The sequence below is a fragment of the Microcaecilia unicolor genome, chromosome 1, assembly GCF_901765095.1.
Source record: "Microcaecilia unicolor chromosome 1, aMicUni1.1, whole genome shotgun sequence".
Lineage (NCBI taxonomy): Eukaryota > Metazoa > Chordata > Amphibia > Gymnophiona > Siphonopidae > Microcaecilia > Microcaecilia unicolor.
In genome coordinates, this window is record NC_044031.1 from 480,413,475 (window position 1) to 480,441,276 (window position 27,802).

At 41.1% G+C, this 27,802-nt stretch overlaps 1 protein-coding gene across 1 annotated transcript in view; it reads right to left on the reverse strand.

Moving 5' to 3' along the window:
• GAREM1 (GRB2 associated regulator of MAPK1 subtype 1) overlaps window positions 1-27,802 on the reverse strand; it is a 286,008-nt gene that overhangs the window by 70,702 nt on the left and 187,504 nt on the right. The window contains exon 3 of the mRNA XM_030213918.1: window positions 2,402-2,532. Within this exon, the coding sequence (XP_030069778.1) occupies window positions 2,402-2,532 (131 nt within the window). The remainder of the gene's footprint in view (window positions 1-2,401; window positions 2,533-27,802) is intronic.

Consider the following 27,802-nt stretch of genomic DNA (forward strand, 5'->3'; position numbering starts at 1 on the left):
GCATAGAGATGGTAGAAAAAGCCATGTGATGAGATTACACACAGTGGGCCTTCAGGTGCAGGCAGTTGCACGGCAGGCTTCTTCTATTTAGGACAAGCACTCACACTGACAGACACTCCAATGCAGGCTCTCTTCAGGTGTAGGCACTCTATTTCTTCTGAGTGGAGCTTCTTCCTCTCCAGGACAGGCTTCTTCTTCACAGGGCAGGCATTCACGTTGACAGACACTAAAACTGGGCTTCTCTCACAAATTTGAGACTCCAATCATGTAGCATCCCTCAGCTTCACTTCCAGGCTCTCTGGCGTTGCCCAGCACCACTGCTCTTTGTGGCTCAGTGCTGCTCTCAGCATAGTCCTGTACTGCTCCCAGTGCTGCTTCTCAACACAGTTCTGCTCTCTGCCCAGCAGACGCCACCACAAGGCCCCTTTTACCACTGCTTGGTAAAAAGGGCACTTAGACAGAACTGCCCATTTTCATTTCTGAATTTACTGTCTATTTATTTATTGACAGTCTCTTTTTTTCATTTTAAAATGAATACAAGTGGCTTGTGAGACATTATTAGCGTTCCTTAAGAAATAAATAATATGCTTTGTAAAAAGCTTCTACCTAGAACACACAAGTTAACTAAGAATGGTCATATGCACTGTTAGGTAAATGATAGAACCAGTACAAATACTGTGTGATATATTGTTATTCCTAAACCAGGTCACCAGAGCATCTGGGATTTTTTTGACACAATGACCCCCCCCCCCCCCCCCCCCCGGTATAGCCTCTCTTTTCCCTCTCTTTTTTGGTCAGGTTGTGTGGCTCTCAGTGAATTTGCATACAGAATCCTGCTTGGTTCTCCTGCAGCCAGAATGCTCCACCTTGAGTTTTTTGCCGCTCCATACACTGTATACGACCATTGTACAGAAACATGTGCTACAGGTTCTATGACCCCTGAAGGATGCTCATGGCCGTGTCAGGTCCTTGATGTGCTAATATTGACGACTGTATTAAATGTCCTAAAAATGTTGAACTATAAAATAGGATGGGGAGGGAGGAAAAATTTGTTAAAAAGGTTGATGACGGTCTTTCACGTTCCTTTCTACTTTGAATGTTACGATGTTGACATTTCTGTGTATGCCGAATACTGGGTGTATTTTACTTTGGTGTGTCATCAATAAAAAAATGTTGAAATATAAATGTCCTACATACTGACATTGTTTGGTTTTTTTGCCTCACTCCTTTTGTGTTGTCTCAGTGAATTTGATCCACGCTTTGTTCGAACTCCTAGGCCAGTCTCAGAAAACGTAAGACTGGGAAACCAGCACAAGAGTTTAGTCTTCTACTCAGAGTGTTGAACAGTGTTGGACTGTAAAAAGACAGGCTGTTATCCAGAGGTTAAAAATCTATTTATTCTTGTTTCACCTGTCCTATCAATTGCAGAGGCCAGTGGAATTAAACCATGAAAAAGGAGGGCCTTACATGGTGAATGGAACCAGACCCACCAGCAGTGAGGCAACAGCCAGTGGTGGAAATGAGAGCTGCTTGGAAATCATGATTTCTGATACCAGAGAGAGAGAGATGATTGCCGTAACCTCCGCTCTCAAGACAAATCCCTCCTTTCAGTACCCTTCTCCACCACCGCCAACTCCAGGCTCCGCCCTTTCTGTCTCGCCTCACCCAACGCGTGGAACAAACTCCCCGAGGCCATAAGCCAGGCCCCCTCCCTGTCCATCTTCAAATCTCTGCTTAAAGCCCACCTCTTCAACATCGCCTTCGGCACCTAACCTCTACACCTCTACCCAGGAAATCTAGACTGCCCAACTTGACATTTCGTTCTTTAGATTGTAAGCTCCTTTGAGCAGGGACCGTCCTTTGTTTATTTTGTACAGCGCTGCGTAACCCTAGTAGCGCTCTAGAAATGTTAAGTAGTAGTAGTAGTAGTGATCCCCAAAGTAGAAGGGGATAGGCACCATAAATCAACTTACATTATGCCACTCAATCAGCAGGAGTGAAAGGAGGCCCTAGAGAGAGCGGCAAATACTGCAGGTAACCCCAGGCCAACCTGGTGCAGAGTGCTTTTAAGCAAATGCGAGAGTGTTGCTGTCTGATTCAGCCCAACAAACTTTTCTGGGAGGAGTGGAAGTGACTTCAAGTCAAAAGTAAGCCTGCAAGCTGTAGAGGCTCTAGAAATTGTAGGGGAGCATAATAAATTAATAATAAAAAAAAAAAATAAAAGCACTAATCTCCAAATTCTTTTCATGCTCGCAAATCATGTACTACCAAGATTATAAGGTTTACAATCTTCAAAGACCATTCTACCCATACACAACAGTGATGCATTTGCCATAGAAACAGAAAGGGCAAAACACTTAATCATTCCAATGATGATAAATATTTGTTCTTTAAGTTTTACCTTAACGTTGAATGTTATTTCCTCCATGACGTAAACTCTTTCGGGAAATGCTTTAGCCACTTCCTCGACACTGTTAAAATACTGCACTGGCTCCTTAATATCTCGGTCCTGCTCCAGCAACTTAAACTGCCCTGCAAATAGATGATAAAACAGATCTGTTGCAATCTCTTTATGCTAAACAGTTATACAGTACAGAAAGATGAGCTTATTGTTCAAATGACCTTTATTAACTTGTAAATAAGCAGAAACTACACCTTATTTATGATCCAGAAAATAGAAGAAAATGCAACTTGCCTTCTGCAGAGAAACCATAATTTCAGCCATTGGACTGAGTAAAATAGAACTGTGCATTTCCAGGAAGATACAAATTTCATATGGGGTCCTTTTACCAAGCTGTGTTAGGTGTTAACATGCACCTAAGTCAGAAAAAAAAGCCTAACATTGGATGTGCTAATGCATGCCATGTTAGTTTGGGGATGTGCGAATGCTAATTTTTGAATATTTTTGAGGGGGCATGTCAGGGGTGGGGAGTTAGCACACGGATAATGAAAGAGCCCTTACCACTTACAAAATGGCAATATTAGTGCATGGCCATTAATGAAATTAATAGTAGAGGAGTGTGGTAGCCGTGTTAGTCCACTCTTAAGGTTATCAATAGAAATCAAACAAAATAAAACATGGAAAAGAAAATAAGATGATATCTTTTTTATTGGACATAACTTAATACACTTCTTGATTAGCTTTCGAAGGTTGCCCTTCTTCGTCATATCGGAAATAAGTAAATGTGCTAGCTGACAGTGTATATAAGTGAAAACATTCAAGCATTACTATGACAGTCTGACAGGGTGGGTAGGAGGTATGCATGGGGACATCAAAGCATATCATTGATATTCTAACAGGATGGGTGTGGATAGGTGAGGGGTGGGGTGATCAACAGAGACATACAGCCTTATGGTTTATAATGGGCTAGGAACCCCAGATCTTTGTTAAGTCCTTTCTGTTGGGTGTTAAAATATTCAATCATTCTGACTTCAAAGGTCTTACGTTCTTGTATGGTTTTAAAGTTACCTTTCAGTATTCTCACTGTGAAATCACTGGTACAGTGTCCTGGTTCTGTGAAGTGCTGTCCCACCGGGGTGGGGGCCTACTGGCTGTATTGTTCATGTGATGTCTATGTAAATTGAATCTTGTCTTAAGCATCTGGCCTGTTTCTCCAATATAGCATCCTTCGTTACATTTTTTACAGTACGGCCCCCCCACCCCACCTTCGAAAGCTAATCAAGAAATGTATTAAGTTATGTCCAATAAAAAAGGTATCATCTTATTTTCTTTTCCATGTTTTATTTTGTTTGATTTCTGATGAAATTAATAGAAAATCAGGGTTTTTTTTTTAATAGCAGTGGTACAAACAGTCTTAGTGCACAGGACAGACCCATGTAAGGCCATGCTAAGGCCAACTTTTATTGTAGCTTAGTAGAAGAACCCCACAGAGAGCTAAACATGGGCAGACCATCTACAAATAATCTAGTTTTGTCCTGTATTGAAAGATCTGAGATTTTAAAGAGCACAAAAAGACATATTTGTAAAGATGGGATATGGGGGAAAGGGAATGAGATTTGATATACCTCCTTTCTGTGGTTACAATCAAAGCAGTTTACATTATATATATATATATTTTTTTTTTTTGTACCTAGGGCAACGAAGGGTTAGGTGGCTTACCCAGAGTCACAATGAGATGCAGTGGGAATGGTTCTCAGGCTACTCCTCCAAATCACCCCAAAAGTAATGCATGAAACTGAAATTCTTCTGCTTAATTCCTTTCCCTATGCTTACTACTTACTAAATGATCACTCAGATTTTTGAAACATTTGAAAGATAATTTAGAGACCTGAGTTAATATTATCCTTCAATAAAACATGACAGAACTTTGTTGTGAAATAACAATGCCTGCAAGTAGAACAAATAAGGAGAAAACCTTCTTAAATGTTGCTTTGCAGATAGCATAAGAGATGCGAGTTAGGATGGGGTGTTATCTGTAATTTTTAATTTGTACTATATAATTAATGTGAATCACTTTAGGGTGATACAAGAAGCAGTACATCAAATTGTAGTAACATAAGTTGATTTATGATACATTCAATAGCTATTCTATCAAAAATGGTGCTTGGACCAGCCCAGTAATTCAGATGGTCCTCAGTTTGAACCTCGACTTTGTCTTCCACTCCCTTGTTTGCTCCATCATCCAAATCATGTTCATTACTCATGGGTGACACAGAGTGACTGGACTTCATGCCCATAATTCCACGGTTCCAAAAGGACCCTGGCTCATGGCTGAGGATTGTCCCTGGAACAACTAAACTAGGTATGTTGGTGGGGGAAAGCTGGGGGGGGGGGGGGGGGTTAAAAATAAAGTAAAACCTTCAGGTAACATTAATTGAAGGCCTAAGGTGTCTGGAACCCACATATGGTTCCATTTGAACTGGAGGTTCTTAGGCAAAGGAGAAAACTGCTGTCTCTTAAAAAAAGAGCTGCATTTGGCAACTTTTACTTTTGCAGCAGGAGTATGAATCTAGCATTATCTTCACGCTGAATGCAGACTTTCCTTGTGGCAATAAAATTTGAGTAACAACTATTTAACATACAAGGGAAATCCTATTAACTAGAGTACAATTATTCAACCCAATCCGCTCTGTACTCACTATTCATTATTCAAAACATCATACTTTATAAATGACCTTTATTCCGGTAGTAGGTAGATACATATATCCCACTAATAAAACACAAAGTAACCCCAGTATTCCTAGACCTAACCCCCAGCTCACTCACACACACCCATAGCCTCTAATATTATATCCTGCATCAAGCTTAATTACTATCCCCCACACCTTGATATCATAACATGGTATATGCATATTCAAAATCAAGTTCTATTCAAATCACCAAGGGATTCCCCCGTTTAAATGTCCATGTCTGTGTCCATGTCCATATTCAACTCATCCAGAGTTTACTTGGAAACACATCAAAGGAAAAAATGGGGACTTCACGTTATATCTCAATCAGCGATGACGCTTTTTTCATGTCAGCGTTTTTCAACCCATGTGCCGCAGCTGCTCGTCAGGTGTATTGTGGGCAGAAGACTGACTGTTCTGGCAACCGAGGACCCAGGGCAGCAGAGGACCCAATACCTCCCTCACTCACTCCCCCCCACCCCGGTGTACCTTAAGCCTTTCACTGCCACTGCTTGCAGCCTGCTTGGAGTGTCTCTTCTGCCCTGGTCCACCCCTGAGTAAACAGGAAGTTGCATCAGAAGGGGGTGGGTAGCAGAAGAGAGGCTGCAAGCTGTGGAGGTGAATTATTGCTTTCCTTGAAAGGGGAAAGGGAAATGGGACTTGATATACCGCCTTTCTGAGGTTTTTGCAACTACATTCAAAGTGGTTTACATATATTCAAGTACTTATTTTTGTACCAGGGGCAATGGAGGGTTAAGTGACTTGCCAAGGGTCACAAGGAGCTGCAGTGGGAATCGAACTCAGTTCCCCAGGATCAAAGTCCACTGCACTAACCACTAGGCTACTCCTCCACTCAAGATGCAGTTTGTGGTTTAAGGTAGACCGGGGGGAGGGGGGGGGCAGAGAAAGAGAGAGGGAGAGAGCTTGATCTAGGGGGCGGAGGGTTTGGAGAGAAAAGACGAGGGAGAAAGTTTGACCCGAGGTGGGGAGTGCAGAGAAATAGCTGTGGTTTTGCCTCCCTTTTTACCTTTGGGGAGAGAAGAGAGGAAAAGGAGGAATATAGGAAGCAGGAACACAAATGGAAAAATCAAAGCGCTGTTAACAGGAAGGAAAGACAGATTAGAAATAGACGGGAAAATCAGGACAAGAGTGAGAGGCTTTGAAGAACACATTTGAGGGGAAAAAAAGAGGGTTTGAGGGAACATGGAAATGATGCAGGGACACGTGCCAGACGTCAAGTAATTGAAATGCAGTCAAAGCAATTTATCTACTGCTGCCTTAATCCCTGTTGTTCTATTTAAAAAAAAAAAAAAAAAAAAACGATCACTCATCTCGGAGACCACTCAATCCGACATGAACTCATGTTTCGCATTTAATGCTGTATCAAGGCATATCTCCTTTATCAAGCCCGAAGACATTTTCATACTTTTCTCCATAGAAAAACGAGGGAAGTGCTACTACATTTTAAGCTAAGTACTATTTGGATTAAAGGATTATATGAAGTTTAAGACGGTTTTGTTTAAGAAAATTAAAATTAAAACTCAGGATCAAATGAGGAGTATCTGCCCACCATAAAAAGTGCCTGGCTCACACTATAGCCTGATTGGTGGTGACATAGAAATGTATAGGCACGTAAGCGTTTAACGCGCCTTAAATTTACAGGCAAGTTAAAAACGCTAACACACCTTAGTAAACATACCCTTAGGTCACAGGTAGGCATACATGCATGCATGACATCATACTTAGTTGGGGTTGTGTCCAACATTATATAACACTTGTTGCACTTGCTGTTTGCATTTCTTATTGTTACCTTATCACTTATTTGATCACAAGGCACTGTTGTTGTAAGAACTTGTTCCCTTTAGAATTGCTTTATTAGTTCACTTAGGTTTTCATTAAGTTTTTTCAGCGCCAATTTTTTAGGTGCCATTTGTAGAATTCACCCCAGTTTGTTAAGGAACCAAATATCCTCACAGCCCCAAATATACATTTATTCTTATGATTTAAACATTGGTATATTATTCCAGGAATCTATTATGCTCAGTACAAGTTATGATATAAAAATATGAAAACACACACAAACCCTATAGATATATAAAAAGAGGCACTATGTGATAGGGTAATGGATGCCTGCAATACTTAGAAATTTGTTAATGTTCATATGTCAATACAACATAGAAATTACAAAGCATCTTAATAACACATATTTAGGTTATGTTAATCAGATCAGTTAAAAACATAGGGGTCCTTTTATAAAGTCACGCTAGCTTTTTTAGCATGTGCTAGAATAAGCACATGCTAAACGTTAGTCGCCCATATATTTCTATGGGTGTCGTTAGAATTTAGCACACACTGATTAGCACGTCCTAAAACCACTAGCACGCCTTTGTAAAAGGCCCTCATAATAAATTAAGAAGCTTTGTAATGATTTAAAACACTCCACAAATACAATTATAAATACATTTATAACCCAGCATCCCTCTCTCAGAGAGCTGCTGTATGTATTATATATCCACACAAACTTGATACAGTAGTTGTCCCAAAGATCTGCACCATTTAAATTCTTAAAGTACAAAATACTATACAAACAGAAGAAAGGAGACTGGTATAGGCAAAACAAGCAATAAAAAAAACGAACAGGAAAACTGTAAGCTATGTTAACAAGGTTATAAACTAGATAGGGAATTTACAAAATAATGGTCAGGATTTTGCACTGTAGTTTGCAGTTTTATTTCAGATTTTAAGCTGAGAGCCCTTCTAGATTATGTGCAGCAGCCTCTCACGTCATGCTGTTCCCTCAAGACACCACACCTGGAGTACAAACTCTGCTTGTGTAGGCGTTTAACCTTCCTACGACATAAATCGTTGAAAAGAATTTGTTCAGCCTCCCACTCCAGAGTACCATCTGGTATTTCAACTGTTTTTCTTAACTGAAAATCCTGTCAGTATTCTACAATTTTTTTGCAACCACACATGCGTACTTCTCAGTTGCTCAAATTGCCTTTGGCAACTTTATCATAAAGTAATTTGTTTGCCATGGGAAATGCTGCCTTCACTCTTGAACACATGTTTGAAAGTTTGCTGTAGTTAAACTGCTAACTGCCAGTATCCTTTTAAGAGGACAATTTTCAAAACAAGTGGCTGCAAGGGCGCACAGTATTACATGACAGGCATGCTTTTTGCTGCATTTAGAGGATGCATTCCTAAAAAGTAGCACATATGAGTTATCTTGTTGGGCAGACTGGATGGACCGTGCAGGTCTTTTTCTGCCGTCATCTACTATGTATGTTACTATGTTACTGTGTGTATTTAGGTTAGAGTAGGGAAATAACATACAGAGATTGGATTTTCCTTGAAGAAAGTACCTGCACACAAAGTGCAAATGTCTGTAAGTACTGTGTGCCTACAGCACATTTTCAAAGTGAGGGTAAAAAGTAGTTTAGTTTTAGTTTATTCCAATACTTCATATACCACCTTTCAAAGCAAAACAAGACAATTTACATAAAATCAATATAATACAAAACAGTTTACATAAAATCAACAAGCACATGCAAAATGAATGAGATACACAGGAAAGCAACAAATTAGTTACAGAAATCAATAATTACTAAATATATACAGTGGGTGGAGGATCAGGGAAGTCAGGTTGAATTCCTACTACCATTCTTTGCTATCTTAAACAAGTCACTTAACTCTCCAGGGACAGAGAAAATACCTACTGTACTTGAACGTAACTTCGTTAACTATTGAGAAACGCATGAGCTATACCCACAACATAACTAGCATCTAAGGGTAACAACAACATGTCAAAACAAAAATATTATTTCTAGTCCACAGAGCTCACAGCAAGACTGGGCTCACTCAAATACTGTCAATAGCTGCGTTGTATGAAACTAGTAACTTCTCAAGTAGAATGTCGTCTTATCCTCCAATTATATATTTATATAGAAAGAGACAGCCCAGGTTCAAATCCCACAGTGGCTTCTTGTGGCCTAGGGCAAATCACTTAACTAATCCCCCCCCCAATTGCCTCGAGATAGCTGGGGACGGCACTGGCAACTCACCCCACTCATACTTGACTTTGTCTTCCATAACGCTTCACAATGTAACCCAGAATCGCAATGTAACAAACTGTATTTCCATAATTCATAATGTATTGTAAGCCACACTGAGCCCGCAAATAGGTGGGAAAATGTGGGATACAAATGTAATAAATAAATAAATAAATAAATAAATAAAATAGACAAGGCTTAGTAAAGAAAAAAAAGTTTTCAGTATCACATGTAATTTAACCCTGAAGTCTCAGTCCTATAGCAGGGGCAGTAAGTTCCAAAGTACAATACAAAGTGGCATGGAGGTGTGACCTAGTGGTTAGAGCACTGGGCTTGACAGCCAGAGGTGGCTGGTTTAAATCCCACTGCTGCTCCTTGTGATCTTGGGCAAGTCACTTAACCCTCCATTACCTCACATACAAACTTTGATTGTGAACCCTCCAGGGACAGGGAAATACCCAGTGTACACTGAATGATACTTAGGCGAGATTCAACAGATGTTAAAAAAAAGTACAATCCATTAAATATGATCAGAACCAGCTGAGGTCAGCCACCCACACCCAGGTCAATCAAGCATGAAATTAAGATTACGGTGGGCAAGAGAACAATTACTGCAGTCTTACCTACCTCTGCCTTACATCTTACCTCATTCAAGAGGGACAACAGCAAGGTTTCTGTGCTGTGCCCTGAGCAAAAGCCAACCTGTCTAAGGTTTCTACAAGAATTTACATGGCTGCCCATGGATTACCTTCTTTTGTAACTTGGATACAAAGAGAAGGTTAGATAATAGGCGATAATTAAAAGCAAATGTGCTATCCACATTAGATGATTTCAAAGGGGAGCACTGTTGTATATTTCAGGGACTAGAAAACAGACCCAAGCACAAAACTGAATTGATCATACCTATCAGAAAGGGAAGGAGACCCAGGACAAAAAAAAAAATATATATATATATATTTATATATTTTACCCCAATTTCATCCTTTTCTTTGTCTAAATCTGTAGCATTCATGAGAAATTCCTCTACTCGTGGTGACCTGTTTCCTGATTATATATATATATAATCAGGAAACAGGTCACCACGAGTAGAGAAATTTCTCATGAATGCTACAGATTTAGACAAAGAAAAGGATGAAATTGGGGTAAAATTAGCCCAGGTCTGGGCAAGGTACCAGAGTCACAGGAAATTATTGGAATTGACCCTAAGCAAGTAGAAAAGCGTGAAGTTGGTGTTTGAAGCTGATATCTGAGCCAAGAGGGTAGCAAACCCATCAGCAGTAGAGTGACCATCACTACAAGAAGAGCTTCCTAGGTTGACAGTGGCATTCAATAAATAAGAACATAAGCACTGCCATACTGGGACAGATCGATAAACTCAACCACCAGATGAGCTCTCAACAATTTGGAAGCCTACATATATTCTGTGGTGGTAACACAGATACATCTATATTTTAAAAATTGTGAAGAAGGGAGACTTTTTCAAACATATCGGATGCATGCAAATGGCGGAAGAAGGGCTCAAACCGCACACAAGAACACACAACCTATAGCACCAGAGGCCAAACAGACCCGAAAACATTCTAGCTACAGATATACAATAACGAATGGACAGCACAAACAGACTCCACACACTATCTCACAGAATGGGATAAAAGATGCAGAAGTATACTAGATGAAATAGCACCCTTACGAACAACAACCTCATGTAGGCATAATTCTATACCATGGTTCAACGATGAACTGAAATCATTAAAAACACAATCCAGGAAACTCGAACAAGCATGGAAAAAAATAAAAGATGAACACACACTCAATGCATGGAAACAGATACAAAGAAAATACAAATGCGCAATAAGACAAACCAAAAGGACATACTATAAAATTAAAATAGGGCCTGATCACAAAGACACGAAGAAACTATACCAACTTGTGAACAAACTACTAGACACTATGGCGGTCACAACAACCAATACAGACATTCCATCTGTAGACATACTTGCTAAATATTTCAATGAAAAAATTACAAACCTACGCAACACGCTACCTCAGGACACTACCGATATCGAAAACTTCATCAGTAGTCTGGATCCAACCCCCGAAGAATACCCAGCTGACCGAACTTGGTCAAACTTCACTCTCCTCACCGTCGAAAGTCACCCAGGCAATCAAAAGGTTCTCTAACACCCACTGTAAATTGGATACCTGCCCCAGCTGCCTAATAAAATCCGCCCCTGACCGCTTCATAACTGACCTCACATCCCACCTAAACTACCTGCTTCAACAAGGTCTCTTCCCTAAGGAAAACGGCAACATCCTACTCACCCCAATACCAAAAGACACCAAGAAAAATACAAATGAAATCACCAACTACAGACCAGTAGCATCTATCCCACTGGTAATCAAATTGATGGAAAGTATGGTAACCAAGCAACTTACTGACTATCTAAACAAATTCTCAATTATTACATTAATCACAATCAGGATTTCGCCCCCTCTATAGCACTGAAACAGTACTAATCACTCTCTTAGTGAAATTCAAGCAAGAAATAGCAACAGGTAAAAGCATACTCCTCCTCCAATTCGACATGTCCAGTGCATTCGATATGGTAAACCACAATATACTACTAAGACTCCTAGACTACTTCAGAATCGGAGGAAATATACTTAGTTGGATCAAGGGTTTCCTAACCACTAGAACATATCAAGTGAAATCAAATTCAAACATATCATCACCGTGGAAAGCAGACTGCGGAGTACCTCAAGGATCACCACTATCACCGATCCTCTTCAACCTAATGATGACCACACTAGACAAGTCCTTATCCGACCAAGGTCTTAACCCTTTCATCTATGCAGACGATGTCACAATATACATTCTTTACAAACACGATCCTACAGAAATCACCAACAAAATTAAGCTCGGCTTGAACATCATGGATTCATGGGCAAATGCATTTCAACTAAAACTCAATACAGAAAAAAACACACTGCTTCATCCTCTCATCCCAATACAACGTGAACAACCCCAAAAATATAAACACCCCAGATTACACCCTTCCCATCTCAGACAGCCTGAAACTCCTTGGCGTTACAATCGAGCGCAACCTAACACTAGAGAGCCACGTGAAATCCACAACTAAGGAAATGTTCCACTCAATGTGGAAACTCAAACGCATTAAACCATTCTTCCCAATGGAAACATTTCGCAACCTGATACAATCAATGGTACTAAGCCACCTAGATTACTGCAATGGAATTTATGCAGGATGCAAAGAACAACTCATAAAAAAACTTCACACCGCTCAAAACACAGCAGCCAGGCTTATATTTGGAAAAACGCGATTCAAAAGCGGCAAGCCCCTCCGCGAAAAACTGCACTGGCTCCCAATCAAAGAACGTATTGCTTTCAAAATCTGCACCCTGGTTCATAAGATTATCTACGGCGAGGCCCCGGGATACATGACAGACCTCATCGACCTACCAATCAGAAATACAACCGGATCAACACAAATATATCTAAATCTCCACTACCCAAGCTGCAAAGGACTCAAATACAAATTCAACTTATGCATCTAGCTTTTCTTACATAAGCACACAACTATGAAACGCACTACCAAAAGCCGTGACAACAACTTATAACCACCTAAACTTCCGGAAATCATTAAAAACTTACCTGTTCAAAAAGGCATACCCTACCAACCCTACTTAAATGCCTGAACCCTGCAACACTACGAAACCAAAGAACGTAATGGACATAACTTACGATTCCCTAATATGTTTGTTCCACATGAACCTTATTCTACCATAACATCACTGTGTAACTGTTTATATCGGAATTGGCGAACGCCTTTATGGTACTATGTAAGCCACACTGAGCTTGCAAATAGGTAGGAAAATGTGGGTTACAAATGTTACAAATAAATTATATAAATAAATAAATACTACTATAGTGCAGAAATTCCTATCTGTAGATTTCCTAAATACAGCAATGGACAATTTATCCTTTTTTTTTTTTTTTAACACACTCTTGACATCCAAAAATGAAATCTCAGATGTCTGGCAATTACATTGAAATCTGATAGTTGCATGACAACCATTAAGATAATCAACAAAGGCCATAAGTTCTGCTTGGGTGTCAGTATATATTAAAAAATATCTTCAATAAACTTGTGCAAAAACTTAACATTTTTATAGCTAGAGGAGTCAAACTCATTTCCTTTCAAAATCTGTCATACATAAATTAGTAATGGCCGGAGCATAAGAAGCTCCCATAGTCACCCTTGCGAATTGCTGATAGATATCATTATCAAACACAAAATGATTGCCGTGTAAAGTAATAGAAGTCAAATCCATCAGGAACCAAGAAGGGACGTCATAAGGTCGAGGACGACACTCCAAAGCTGAAAAAATGATGGCCAATGTTTCATCTTGAGATACAGGTGTACAAGGAACACATATCTAAATTAATTAAAAGACAATGTTCCAAATCACCATCAATCTGATCCAACAACTGCAAAAATATGAATCTGTCTGTTGCATCAAAAACACTGACATATATACATAATCTTTCCATAATTTTAGGCACCGTGTAAAAAAAATTGGAAGTTTAGGATAACCTGGATTTAAGAATTTAAGGGTCTCTTTTATCAAGACATGCTAGAGGTACCCAGTGCAGAAATGCTGACAAAGCTCATTCAATTTAAAAGGCTCCATTGGCATTGCCACACAACTTGATAAAAGAGGCCCTAAATTAATTCATAAATATAAAACCTGCATCCTTATCTAAAAGTGCGAGATGCTTAATCTTATCTTGAAACATTTCAGTAGGATCTATATCTAATTTAATATATGTCTGTGTATCTTGTTCTGTCTACAGATTTCTTGCAAATAATCATGTCTACTCTACACTACAATAGCTCCTCCCTTATCATGCTATGCTATTCTGTTTTGTATATCGAATAAATTATCCAAAAAAGGACTTCTAGGTAGTTCACAATAAGAAAGGCTCTTCTCATCAAGAGAGAACAAAACAAATTTGTATCAACACAACAATAAAATAACATTTCTTAAAAATCTTTAAAACTCAAGAACCTAAGAAGAATCAAAAAGTGGGAGCCCCACCCATGCTTATGTCCCTCTCCCCCTTGTGTGTACGTTACACACCATTACAAAATACAGTTCAGATACCTTGCTAGTGCTTTCAGGGATAAGTATATATTTGTGCACATTCGTGTTAGAATTCTAGATTTGTGCATGCACAAAAGGTGTGTATATGCAGGCACATAGTTTATCAATTCTTGATACAGCTGAACTAGGTCCCTGTTATGTAAAAAAGCTCTCATTCTGCAATTTGATGTCTCCTCTGCATTTGATCCGGTGGATCATGACATCTTACTCTCTGAGTTAGGTAACATTGGTATCACTGATAAAGTGTTAGATTGGTTTAGAGGGTTTTTGTCCACCAGATTGTACAGAATGAAGCAGAATGGAGTTTTATCCCCACAGAGATCTCCTCTTTCACCTACATGTTTTAATGTATTTTTATATACTTTGGAGTGGCAATTACACAAGGGCTTTTTCATCCACAATTTTGCGGATGATATCATTTTTTTGATCCCAGTCTGTCATTAATGCAAATATTGTCAGTTATTCAAAGCTGTATGTCAATAATAAGTGTATGGATGTCAAATTATAAGATTAAATTGAACACTGAGAAAACCAAGTTTTTATTTTTGGATATCAATAGAAATCAAACAAAATAAAACATGGAAAAGAAAATAAGATGATACCTTTTTTATTGGACATAACTTAATACATTGTAATGTATTAAGTTATGTCCAATAAAAAAGGTATCATCTTATTTTCTTTTCCATGTTTTATTTTGTTTGATTTCTATTGATAACCTTAAGAGTGGACTAACACGGCTACCACACTCCTCTATTTTTGGATAATAATCCTGACCCATTGACCGATCACATATTTATAGATCAAATTAAGTATCCTCTCTCCCGTAATTACAAATTTGTCTCCGTATCTCAAAAAAGATATAGTAGAATTGGAAAAGGTACAGCGAAGGGCGACGAAAATGATAGTGGGGATGGGACGACTTTCCTATGAAGAGAGGCTGAGAAGGCTAGGGCTTTTCAGCTTGGAGAAGAGACGGCTGAGGGGAGATATGATAGAAGTGTATAAAATAATGAGTGGAATGGATCGGGTGGATGTGAAGCGACTGTTCACGCTATCCAAAAAAACTAGGACTAGAGGGCATGAGTTGAAGCTACAGTGTGGTAAATTTAAAACGAATCGGAGAAAATTTTTCTTCACCCAACGTGTAATTAGACTCTGGAATTCATTGCCGGAGAACGTGGTACGGGCGGTTAGCTTGACGGAGTTTAAAAAGGGGTTAGATAGATTCCTAAAGGACAAGTCCATAGACCGCTATTAAATGGACTGGAAAAATTCCTCATTTTTAGGTATAACTTGTCTGGAATGTTTTTACGTTTGGGGAGCGTGCCAGGTGCCCTTGACCTGGATTGGCCACTGTCGGTGACAGGATGCTGGGCTAGATGGACCTTTGGTCTTTCCCAGTATGGCACTACTTATGTACTTATGTACTTATGTAATCTCTTTCCCTTGAACCACAGGTCAATTCTCTGATTAAAAGCTCTTTTTTATGAGAAAATTACAAAGAATTAGAAAGTTCTTTGAGGTTGAACAATTTAGATTACTCGTTCAATCTCTGCTTTTGTCAAAGCTAGATTATTCTAACTTGATATATCTTGGTGCCCCCTAGATACATTCTTCACTGACTGTAGACAATTCAAAATATTGTAGTTAGATTGATCTTTTCTTTGTTTAAGCATGATAGAATTTTAAAATTTTATATAGAGCTTCAATGGCTCCCAATTGAGGCCAGGATCTTGTTTAAAATTTCCTGTATTTTGATCGAGTTTTCAACAGTGATTGTCCTGAATATCTATTCTCTCATTTTGAATTTTTAGTTTCTAGTAGGACTGTTACCCATTCTCCTTTTACTTTCCCTTTAGTCAAGGGTTTTAAGTGATTTAAGAATTGTGATAGACTTCGTTGCTTATCAAGCACCCAAAATTTGGCACAAGTATTCTTTACGTTTTATCAATAATTCTGGAAACACTTCTTTTAGGAAGATGTTGAAAACGTTGCTTTTTAAAAAAGTTTTTTCTTAATCAAGAATGAGGTTTTGGCCATCTGAGTGGAAGAGTGGCCTAGTTGTTAGGGTGGTGGACTTTGGTCCTGGGGAACTGAGGAACTGAGTTCGATTCCCAGCACAGGCAGCTCCTTGTGACTCTGGGCAAGTCACTTAACCCTCCATTGCCTGCTGCATTGAGCCTGCCATGAGTGGGAAAGCGCGGGGTACAAATGTAACAAAAATAAAATAAATAAATAAAATAAATTGTATTTCTCAAGTGATTGTCTTGAGTTCTTTGTAAAGAATTGCTCTTTTAGAGGGTAATTCTGTAGCAGGATGCTCACTGGAGGCGCTAGTATTGGCGCCTATTTCATGTCTGTTCCCTAAGGAAAAGTAAATGACTACTTTTCTTTATAGAATATTAGCACAAATGGTCAAAAATATGCAAGAAACTCCCTTATAGTTGGTATGAATGCCTGCGCCTAAATATTTTTGTGAAAGCTGGAACTTCAGATCTTACAACACAAGCGCTGCAGAATCACTTAAGCAACGCTGTTATAAAACAATGTGAAATCTCTATGTTGCTGGGAGTAGATTTTTGAAGTTTATAATGTCCTTTCACATGAAGATTTAGTCCTACTTATTTGATTGCGCCTAAATGTTAACATTTACACATATAAATGATAGAATTTTTTAATTTACTCATGTATATGTATGCTCTGCCCACCCGCCATCCAAACTCCTGCCCAAGTACATGCCCATTGGCAAAGTATGCATCATCAAATCCTGGTGCATACTTTTCTATGAGGTGGTACTTTATAAAAAGTCATTTATGCACCTTGTAAAACTAGGCATCACCTTACAGAATTACCCCCTTAGAGTTCCAATATACCGGAATATTCTATCAGCAGAGATGGAGAAAACTAGAACAATGACCAAATTTAATGCATGTTATAGACAAATACAATGGGAAGTGCACTGTGGTCAGTAGAGGACCCATAGCTTGCAACAATGGAAATGTTTTATTATTAACTTTTATGATATATGTGTTGTATTTTTGTTTTGTCTTAGACCTCTGAAGAAGGCCTCTCTGGCCGAAACACGGACCGTGTAGGGTCTTAATAAATGATATTGGCTTTTTTACATTTGTGATTTTAGTTTGGTCTTCCTGTGCATCTACCGTTTTCGTTGTGTTTTTTTCAGTAGAGGACCCATAACAGGAGAAAAAACTGACCTGGATAAAGAATGATCTCCTGCAGGTAGTAAAGTATATTGGGCTAACACTGCTTGAAGCCCTTATCACCTCCCCCTGTGTTAAGCACAAGAACAGTGACAGCAGAGTCACAGGCAATAATTAGGCAGACTAGCTAGACCAATTAATCCTTATCTGCTCACATCTACTGTGTCACTACAGGGTTAATATCTAGTTTAAACATTACCCGTGCTGAGGCTTACGTTTTTTTAAGTGTGTGCAATGTATTTTCTTTACTGTATCACACCTTGCTTTTATTTGGTCTGACATGCCCTGTGATGACATCCATGTCCTGTCATAATAAGCTAAACCAAAAGCAATCCACATCTGTCAACCTGAGGACTGATGTTATTTGTTATCTTTTCACATCTAGGCCTCTCTACAGAGAGTTCTATGACGTTTGACATAATTCCACAAATCTCAAGCCTCTGTACGCCTTCCAAATTTACACATCACAAGATTTCCTTGTACTAAAACTGACAGGTGATATTGTAGTTTTACAAGTTAAATTGCTCAAATCTTCTTAGTAAACTGATACAATACAATAAATGTTTGCATGCCACTGCAAATCAAAATAGCTCAGTGCAGACAACAATTAAGGCTAGCTATATCTAGCGAATTACATAACCAATAAGAGAGGAAAGTGTATATTTTTGATCCTGTTTCATGGTAGTTCTATTATTAGGTTTCAATTTGCTGTTTGCAAGTTTACCTATTTATTGTATTTATGTTTATACTTGATCATTTTACTATTATTACTCTGTTAACAAAATTCTAAGTTTTATGTAAAACTGTATCTGCTGTACACCGCCTTGGGTGAATCTCTTCATAAAGGCGATTATAAATCCCAATAAATAAATATATTGGTAATATTATTTAACAGCACTGAAATTCAAACAACAGAGATATAATTCAATGTCAGCATAATACTAATGAAACATCTAATAAGTACACATTAGAATATTCAAACAACATAGCTATGATACTACAGCTTACCATATAGCTGAGGGGCCAAGTGCAGATATATAGATGGGGACAAGATACATGGTATAGAGTCAGTTGGGATAATCAGATGGGTGGCTAAACTCAAGGCAAGTACATAAAAAAAACCCAACTTTCTAAACAAGTAAGATTTAACCAGTTTTCTAAACCTCAAATAGCACACCTAACCCAGCCCATCCTAAACCAGACTGCCATATATGAGACACAGACATTACAAGTCTGCCCGGTATCGGCCCTAGTTCATCGCAGCCGGAGTCGCCATCTAAGCATCACTCAACACATCCACACACATGCAGCCATTTAAGTTTAGATTTCTTATAACTTCCATTTTTTAATTTGAGACCCCCCCCTGTGTTCATCTGTATCTATGCTGTTAAAGCAAGGAGGAGGAGGAGGAGACAGCACTCAAAGAACTTGGTACTCGGTAAGTGAGAGAGGCAGGCGCAAGTGCAGCATACACTTTCATGGGAACCCCACAGGAATTGTTTCCATCCCCACGGTAACCCCGCAGGAATGGTTTCAGTTCCCACGGGAATCCCACAGAACTGCTTCCGTCCCCGCGGGATTCCTGCGAACCCCGTTCCCGTGCAAGTCTCTATTTCACAGCCATCTTGAAGATGCAGCATGTGAAGTCTGTAGTTGCACAATAGATCCAGGAAGAAAGAGGTCAGCTGCAGTCAGAACATGTTTGAGACCTCCATAAGTTAGCAACAGAAGAATCTGGAGGTGGAGGAAATCATTTCTGAAACAGTATGACTCATTTTCAAAGCTTAAAAATGGAATATACAACTTCCAGGACTTTGATTATAAGAAATGCAACAGTCTAGTTACTGGATTCCACATTCTCCAAAGCAGTTTATCATACAGTACAATTCATTTATTTAAAGGAAATTTGAAAACCAGAAGCAACAGCATTTCCCTCACAGATGAAAATCCAAACATTTCAAAGCAGGACTTACTGTAGAAACAAACGTCACTAGAAAAATGAAACCTTCCTGGTCCTCATTTGAGGTTATTCTGTGGCTTACAGCTCATGTGTATTCACACTGTTAGATGTCTTCATGTAGTGCTTTAGAGCTTGCTGCCAGACAGACAAGCTAAAGATCTGCTTTCAGAGGGATAAGTAAAAAATCGTTAAACTCTAGTGTAATATTGTTCTCTCTTTGATATTCATCCTAAGACATAACTATCATGTTATTGATGAAGGATGAAATTGAAAAATATGTTGTTGCAATGCCACTTTTGCTTTAGAGTGCAGTAAGCTGAGATCCTGGTGACCTGGGTTCGATTCCCACTGTAGCTCCTTGTGACCCTAGACAAGTCACTTAACCCTCCACTGCCCTAGGTACAAAAAATAAATTAGATTGTGAGCCCACTAGGGACAGAGAAAGTATCTGCATATAGGACTAGATTCTGTATATGGCGTCCAAAATGTAGGCGCATTGGAATAACGTGCTAGTGCTATTCTATAAACTGATCTACAGTAAGACATGGTTTACAGACTAGCGCATACGCTGGGGAAATGCACATACATTTAGGCACAGCTGTTTATGCCACTGAAAACCTGGTGTAAATGCCTGCGCCTAAATGTACGCACATTCCCCCGAATTCTATTATAACACATGTAAATGTGATTGACACCCCGACACACCCATACTCCTCCCATGACTCCTTTCAGCTATGTGCATTGGAATTTATGTGCGCGTTTTTAGGAAATTCCTAAAAAGAAGCAAGCATAAATTCCATTTATCGACAATTAGTGATATTTGGTTGTTATCAGCCAGTATCCTGTTTCCAGCAGTGGTCAATCCAGGTCACAAGTACCTGGCAAGATCTCCAGAACAGTTTCCTTTGGGACAGAACTCCAAAACGCAGGGATAATATATTGGAAAGTTCTTTGCTAAGACTTGGCCAGTCTTCTATAAAAGAACGAATTAGGGATGTGCAATGCAAACGTTTTAGTCCGATTCATATTCACGTGAAACCCCCCATTGAGTTCATTTTTGGATTCTGAATTATTCAGATCCTTTAAAGTCATTAGGGAAAGAAATTTTGCACTCGTAACAGTAAGCAGCAAAGAGGGAATCCAAAGCACAGAAAGCCAAATCAAATATGGAAGAAAAAACCCAAGTACAATCTCCAGGATTCTATATAAGGCATAGCGAGTAACGTGAATTAAATTGTCCATGCGGCCAACTTACTTGTACTACGTGTGAGCGTGCTTCCTCAGTATAATCAAAAAGAATAGAAGCAACAAACAAAAAGAACAACTCCAAAGGGGAGGAGGGTGGTTTTGTGAGAACAATCAGCCTGCTGTCCTTGGAGAATACCTGCTACAGGTAAGTATCTTCGCTTTCTCCGAGGAAAAGCAGGCTGCTTGTTCTCACATGTGGGGTATCCCTAGCAACCAGGCTCACTCAAAAAAATGAACACTGGTCAATTGGGCCTCACAACGGCGAGGACGTAACATAGATTGATCTGAAACCATAAACAACTAACAGAGTACAGCCTGGAACAGAACAAAATTCGGTCTAGGGGGGTGGAGTTGGATTCTAAACTCCAAACAGATTCTGCAGCACTGACAGCCCAAACCAACTGTCGCGTTGGGCAGAAGGCAGTAGTGAGAAGTGAATGTGTGGACTGATGACCACATTGCAGCCTTGCAAATCTCCTCAATAGAGGCTGACTTTAAGTGAGCCACTGATGCAGCCATGGCTCTAACATTATGAGCCGTGACATGGCCCTCTAAAGATAGCCCAGCTTGGGCATAAGTGAAGGAAATGCTATCTGCTAGCCAACTGGAGATTGTGCGTTTTCCCGATGGCGACTCCCATCCTGTTGGGATTGAAAGAAACAAACAACTGGGCGGTCTGTCTGATGGGCTTTGTCCTCACCATGTAAAAAGCCGATGCTCTCTTGCAGTCCAAGGTATGCAAACTGCTTTCGCCAGGGCGGGTATGAGGACGAGGAAAGAATGCTGGCAAGACAACTGACTGGTTCAGATGGAACTCCAACACCACCTTTGGCAGGAACTTAGGGTGCGTGCGGAGGACTACTCTGTTGTGATGAAATTTTATATAAGTTGCATGCACTACCAAGGCCTGAAGCTCACTGACCCTACGAGCTGAAGTAACAGCCACTAAGAAAATGACCTTCCAGGTCAAGTACTTCAGATGGCAGGAATTCAGTGGCTCAAAAGGAGCTTTCATCAGCTGGGTGACGACGAAGTGGAGATCCCATGACACTGGTGGAGGTTTGATAGAGGGCTTTGACAAAAGCAAACCTCTCATGAAGCAAACAACTAAAGGCTGTCCAGAAATAGGCTTACCCTCTACACAGCAATGATAAGCACTAATCGTACTAAGGTGAACTCTTACAAAGTTGGTTTTGAGGCCAGACTCTGATAAGTGTAGAAGGTATTCAAGCAGGGTCTGTGTAGGACAAGAAAAAGGATCTAGGGCCTTGCTGTCACACCAGAAGGCAAACCTCCTCCATTTGAAAGAGTAACACATCTTTGTGGAATCTTTTCTGGAAGCAAGCAAGACTAAGGAGACACCCTCTGACAGACACAAGGAGGCAAATTCTAAGCTCTCAACATCCAGGCTGTGAGAGCCAGAAACTGGAGGTTGGGATGTAGAAGCAACCCTTCGTTCTCAGTGATGAGGGTTGGAAAACATTCCAATCTTCCAAATCTGACGCGGCCAGAAGGGAGCAATCAGAATTATGGTTCCGCAGTCTTGTTTGAGCTTCAGCAAAGCCTTCCCTACTAGAGGTATGGGAAGATATGCATACAGGAGGTCTGTTCCCCAATGTAGGAGAAAGGAATCTGACACTAATCTGTCGTGGGCCTGAAGCCTGGAACAGAACTGAGGGACCTTGTGATTGGATTGAGTGGCAAAAAGATCCACCGAGGGGGTGCCCCACGCTTGGAAGATCTTGCGGGCTACGCCCATGTTCAGCAACCACTCGTGAGGTTGCATTATCCTGCTCAACCTGTCGGCCAGACTGTTGTTTACGCCTGCCAGGTATGTGGCTTGGAGAGAATGCCATGACAGCATGCCCAAAGCCACATCTGGACGGCTTCCTGACAGAGGGCGAGATCCGGTGCCCCCCTGCTTGTTGGTGTATTACATGGCAACCTGATTGCCTGTCTGAATCAATATGATTTGGTTGGACAGCCAGTCTCTGAAAGCCTTTAGAGCATTCCAGATTGCTTGCAATTCGAGGAGATTGAGCTGAAGACCTTTTTACTACTACTACTACTACTACTACTACTACTACTACTTAACATTTCTAAAGCACTACTAGGGTTACGCAGCACTGTACAATTTAACATGGAAGGACAGTCCCTGCTCGAAGAGCTTACAATCTAAAAGACAAATGTACAATTAATCTGATAGGTCAGACAGATTGGGGCAACCTATATGTTCGAAAGGTTAGGTTCTGAATGCAGCATTGAAGAGGTGAGCTTTAAGCAAGGATTTGAAGATGGGTAGGGAGGGGGCTTGGCGTAGGGATTCAGGAAGACTGTCCCAGGCATAGGGTGAGGCAAGGCAAAATGAGTGGAGCCTGGAGTTGGTAATGGTGGAGAAGGGTACTGAGAGGAGCGATTTGTCATGTGAGCGGAGGTTACGGGCAGGAACGTAGGGGGAGATGAGGGTAGAGAGGTAGTGAGGAGCAGCAGAGTGAGTGCATTTGTAAGTAAGGAGGAGAAGCTTGAATTGGATGCGGTATCTGATCGGAAGCCAGTGAAGCGACTTGAGGAGAGGGGTGATATGAGTATATCGGTTCTGGCGGAATATGAGACGTGCGGCAGAGTTCTGAATGGATTGAAGGGGGGATAGATGGCTGAGTGGGAGGCCAGTGAGGAGCAAGTTGCAGTAGTCGAGACGAGAGGTAATGAGAGCGTGGACGAGAGTTCAGGTGAGGCTCCTTGAATGTGAAGCCCATCTACATGAGCTCACCACCCCAGGAGGGATGCATCCGTCGTCAGCACTTTTTGTGGCTGAGGAATTTGGAATGCACGCCCCAAGGTCAGATTGGATCGAATCGCCCACCACTGCAGAGAATTCCGGAAGTCGGTGGACAGTTGGATTACATCCTCTAGACTCCCCGCAGCTTGATACCACTGGGAAGCTAGGGTCCACTGAGTCAATCGCATGTGTAGACGTGCCATGGGAGTCACATGAACTGTGGAGGCCATGTGCCCCAGAAGTCTCAACATCTGCCGAGCCATGATCTGTTGAGACGCTTGAACTATGGACACCAGGGACAGGAGGTTGTCTGCAGTGTTGCCAGGTGGGCGGTTTTACCGCCCAATTGGGCGGTTTTCCGCGACCCGCCGCGGGAAATTTTTGCCCGCGGCGGGTTGCGGTTTTTTGGGCTCCTTTTTGGCTTCGGGGCGGTTTTTTCGCCGGCTTTTGCGGGTTTTTCGCTGGCTTTTTCGGCCGCGGTGGGCGGGGTTAATGACGTTTCTGGGCGGGGTTAGTGACGTGGGAGGCGGGGTTAGTGACGTGGGAGGCGGGGTTAGTGACGTGGGAGGCGGGGTTAGTGACGGGGGAGGCGGGGCCGATGACGGGGAGGCGGGTCCGATGACGGCGGGGGCGGGGTTGATGACGGCGGGGGCGGGGGTGATGACGCGGGGGCGGGGGTGTCAGGGGCGGGGTTTGAGTTTGGGCGGGTTTTGGGCTGGATTTTGGGCTCCTTTAGGCTGGAAAAAAATTTTCCACCTGGCAACCCTGGTTGTCTGGCCTTGTCTCGGGAAGATAAACTTGAACTGTCTTTGTGTTCAACAGAGCTCCAATGAATTCCAACTTTTGCACTGGAGTGAGATGGGACTTGGGGTAATTGATTATGAACCCCAGTAGTTCTAGCACCTGAATAGTCATTCGAATGGACTGCTGAGCGCCTGCCTTCGAGGTGCTCTTCACCAGCCAATCGTCGAGATAAGGGAACACATGCACTCCCAGTCTGCGTAGTGACGCTGCGACTACTGCCAGGCACTTTGTGAATACTCTGGGCGCAGGCGCCAGACCAAAAGGCAGCACAGAGTACTGAAAGTGTTGAGTTCCCAGCCGAAATCAAAGATACTTCCTGTGAGCTGGAAGGATCGAGATATGTGTGTAAGCATCCTTTAAGTCCAGAGAGCATAGCCAATCGTTCTCTTGAATCATGGGAAGAAGGTTGCCCAGGGAAACCATCCTGAACTTTTCTCGAACTAGAAATCTGTTCAGGCCCCTTAGATCTAGAATGGGATGCATCCCTCCTGTTTTCTTCTGCACAAGGAAGTACCTGGAATAGAATCCCAGCCCTTCTTCCCCTGGTGGAAGGGGTTCGACCGCACTGGCCTTTAAAAGGGCGGAGAGTTCCTCTGCAAGTACCCGCTTGTGCTAGGAACTGTAAGATTCAGCTCCCGGTGGACAATTTGGAGGTTTGGATTCCAGATTGAGAGTGTATCCTAACCGGACTATTTGAAAAACCCACTGATCAGAGGTTATAAGAGGCCACCACTGGTGAAAAAATATCAACCTCCCTCCAACCGGTAAGTCGTCCGGTACAGACAGTTTTATTGAGGCTATGCTCAACTGGAGCCAGTCAAAAGCCCATCTCTTGCTTTTGCTGGGGAGAAGTATGGGCCTTAGTCACACGCTGTTGACGAGAACGAGCGCGCTGGGGTTGAGCCTCGGCAGGCTGCCGAGAAGCAGGAGTGTACCTACGCCTAGAATAGGAATAGGGAGCACTCCTCCTCCCACCAAAAAACCTCCTAGATGAGGAGGCAGTTGCAGAAGACACCCGGTGGGATTGAGAATCCACAGCAACATTATGCTTCTTGATCTGATCAACTAGATCCTCTACTTTTTCACCTGGCAAGGAACATCCGCCATTCGCTGCTGGACAGAATGATCCAGGTCAGAGACATGCAGCCATGAGAGTCTGCGCATCACTATACCTTGAGCAGCAACTCTGGATGCCACGTCAAAAGTGTCAAATGTACCCCTGGCCAGGAACTTTCGACACGCCTTCTGCTGCCTGACCACCTGGCGAAAAGGCTCGGCCAGCTCCGTAAGGAGTGCATCAACCAAGCCTGACAGTTGCCATATTGAGTCCCGCAAGTGCACGCTCATGAAGAGCTGGTAAGACTGTATCTTGGCGGCAAGCATAGCGGCCTGGTACGTCTTCCTCCCAAAAGAGTCAAGAATTCTAGCCTCTCTGCCTGGGGGCGCCGAAGCATAGTCTCTAGTACTCCTGGCTCTCTTGAGGGCGGAGTCCACCACCATGGAAGTTTGGCAGTATATATAGTTTATGTTTTTTAATAAACATAAGACAGGAAAATTTGCTTTTCAGTAGGATAATAATTCTAAGCATAAAGCAAAAGCAACAATGGAGTGGATCAGCAAAAAAAAGAACGTGAAGATCCTTGAGAGGTTCAGTCAAAGCCCAAATCTAAGACTTGAAGACTGCAGTACACAGATGATCCCCAGCCAATCTGAAGAAACTTCAGCTATTCTGTCAAAAGAATAAGCAAAAACTGCATCACCCCACCGTACAAAGCTGATTAGACACCTATATTAAATGACTCATTACTGTTAAAGCTGCAAAAGGGGCTTATGTAATCAAGACATTTTGATTTCTGATTTTGAACTTCTTTTTGAACAGATCTATAATTATTCTTTCAAGCTGAAAGTATAGAGTATGCTATGTAGACCAGTGAAACAAATTCCTACTTCAAAGCATTCTGAATTCTACTATTTGTACACAGTAGAATGTGAAAAATGTTTAAGACTTTTACAAGGCACTTCATCATGGGGGTAATCGCAAAAAGGCATTTGTATCAAAGTTTTTAAGAAAGTGCGTATTTTGTAATGACAACATAGGCACCTAGAATTAACCCTAATAGTGCACAAATTCTCATGTAGAAATGTATACCTGCTCCACAGATGTAAATGTATGCAAATACTCTGTCCCTTTAATTCTCTAAACTTGCACATACAATTTTACACTTACGGATGGATTCAGTAAATTACACCTAAATTTAGGCGCCGGAAAGATCCACCCTAACCTCGTATTCTTAAAGTGCATAAGTATTGCCAGACTGGGACAGACCAAAGTTCCATCAAGCCCAGCATCCTGATTCTAACAGTGGTCAATCTAGGTTACAAGTACCTGGCAAGATCCCAAAACAGTACATTTTATGCTGCTTATCTTAGAAATAAGCAATGGATTTTCCCCAAATCCATTTTAATAATGGCTTACGGACTTTTCCTTTAGGAAGCTATCCAAACCTTTTGTAAACCCCACTAAGCTAACTGCTTTTACTACATTCTCTGGCAACAAATTCGATAGTTTAATTACACGTTGAGTGAAGAAACATTTTCTCCAATTTGTTTTAAATTTACTACTTTGTAGCTTCATTGCATGCCCCCTAGACCTAGTATTTTTGGAAAGCGTAAGCAAGTGGATTCAAGTCTACCTGTTCCACTCCACTCGTTATTTTATAGACCTTTATTATATCTCCCCTCAGCCGTCTTTTCTCCAAGCTGAAGAGCCCTAGCCACTTTAGCCTTTCCTCATAGGGAAGTCATCCTCTCCCCTTTATCATTTTCATAGCCCTTCTCTGTACTTTTTCTAATTTCACTATATCTTTTTTGAGATGCGGTGGCCAGAACTGCACACAATATTCAAAGTGCGGTCGCACCATGGAGCGATACAAAGGCATTATAATGTCCTCAATTTTGTTTTCTATTCCTATTCCTAATAATACCTAACATTCTATTTGCTTTCTTAGCTGCTGCACATTGAGCAGAGCTTTTCAACACATCATCGATGACACCTAGATCCCTTTCCTGGTGGTCGGTCACTCCTAAAATGGAACCTTGTATTACATAGCTATAGATCAGGTTCCTCTTTCCCACATGCATCACTTTGCACTTGTTCACATTAAACGTCATCTGCCATTTGGATGCCCAGTCACCTAAGGTCCTCTTGTAATTTTTCACAATCTGCTTATGATTTAACAATTTTGAATAACTGCGTTGTCAGCAAATTTAATTACGTCACTAGTTAAACCCACCTCTAGATCATTTATAAATATGTTAAAAAGCAGCAGTTCCAGCACAGACCCCTGGGAACCCCACTAACTACCCTTCTCCATTGAGAATACTGACCATTTAACTCTACTCCATGTTTTCTATCTTTTAA